This window comes from Batrachochytrium dendrobatidis (assembly GCF_000203795.2).
Source record: "Batrachochytrium dendrobatidis JAM81 unplaced genomic scaffold BATDEscaffold_214, whole genome shotgun sequence".
In the NCBI taxonomy this organism is placed as follows: domain Eukaryota; kingdom Fungi; phylum Chytridiomycota; class Chytridiomycetes; order Rhizophydiales; genus Batrachochytrium; species Batrachochytrium dendrobatidis.
This window is the reverse complement of record NW_006281223.1, coordinates 1-819: the sequence shown is the minus strand read 5'-3', so window position 1 is coordinate 819 and position 819 is coordinate 1. Positions and strand designations below refer to the sequence as shown.

The 819-nt window shown below is 41.8% G+C and overlaps 1 protein-coding gene across 1 annotated transcript; it reads left to right on the top strand.

The window, feature by feature from the left end:
• Positions 1 to 340: 340 nt before the first annotated feature.
• BATDEDRAFT_93328 (uncharacterized protein) lies at positions 341 to 773 on the top strand (the record flags this gene model as incomplete). The annotated part of the gene is made up of 2 exons (XM_006683510.1): positions 341 to 731; positions 754 to 773. 2 exons carry the CDS (start codon positions 341 to 343, stop codon positions 771 to 773), a joined length of 411 nt encoding a protein of 136 aa, XP_006683573.1.
• Between the last annotated feature and the right edge of the window lie 46 nt (positions 774 to 819).

Sequence of the window (819 nt, the reverse complement as noted above, 5' to 3'; positions counted from 1 at the left end):
CAGCTCAGTTGCATAGAGTCTTGGCTTGTACTGGTTTCTTAGGCTGTAGCTCACTGACCCTTTTAGGGCGAGTAAGGGCGGGAAATTACACAACCAACTATACGTTTGAATACACAAGCAATAGTCTGTCCAAGACTACAGGCTACCATAAAGGGAGGAGCCCTTCAAAGTCTAACATTGATAGCAACAAACTGCTACCAACCCTGACAGTAGTACTAGTCCCTTAGGACGGTCTCCAAGAAATATGCTTTCAATACTATCCACTCAATGGATATAAATACAATCTAAACTCGGCCTGCTGAACGAAACTGTTCACAACTTGCCTAACCAAACCAGTAAAATGAAACTATCAACCGCTGTATTGTCATCAATCCTGCTTACTTGCTCAGTTACTACAGCTAAACCAGCCCCTCCCATTACAACTATAAGCACTGTGCCTAAAATTTCAACAGGTCATAGTGCACGAGATGCAGGATTAGCTGGCATTAACTCGCTTTCAACCCGTGATAGGTCTGTTATCAAAACCTTTGTAGCAAAAAAAGAGTACCATAAAAAGGCAAGCAAACTACACGGCTTGGTACAATCTGTGTATAATGCTCAGGCAAACCTATTAATTGGGCTGGGTGAGGACCCTAAACGCTTTCAAAGTAGATCTTGGGAAATCAGTGCCAATCCAAATCACGAGCTTAGTGAACAATATTTCATTCTCTCCAAACTTAAAGAACAGTCTAGTAAGTCTAATTACTATTATAGATTGTCATCTTCGGCAGTGAATCAGGAACGAAACAACCTTGTGAATCACTTTTTCGGGGGAGCTTC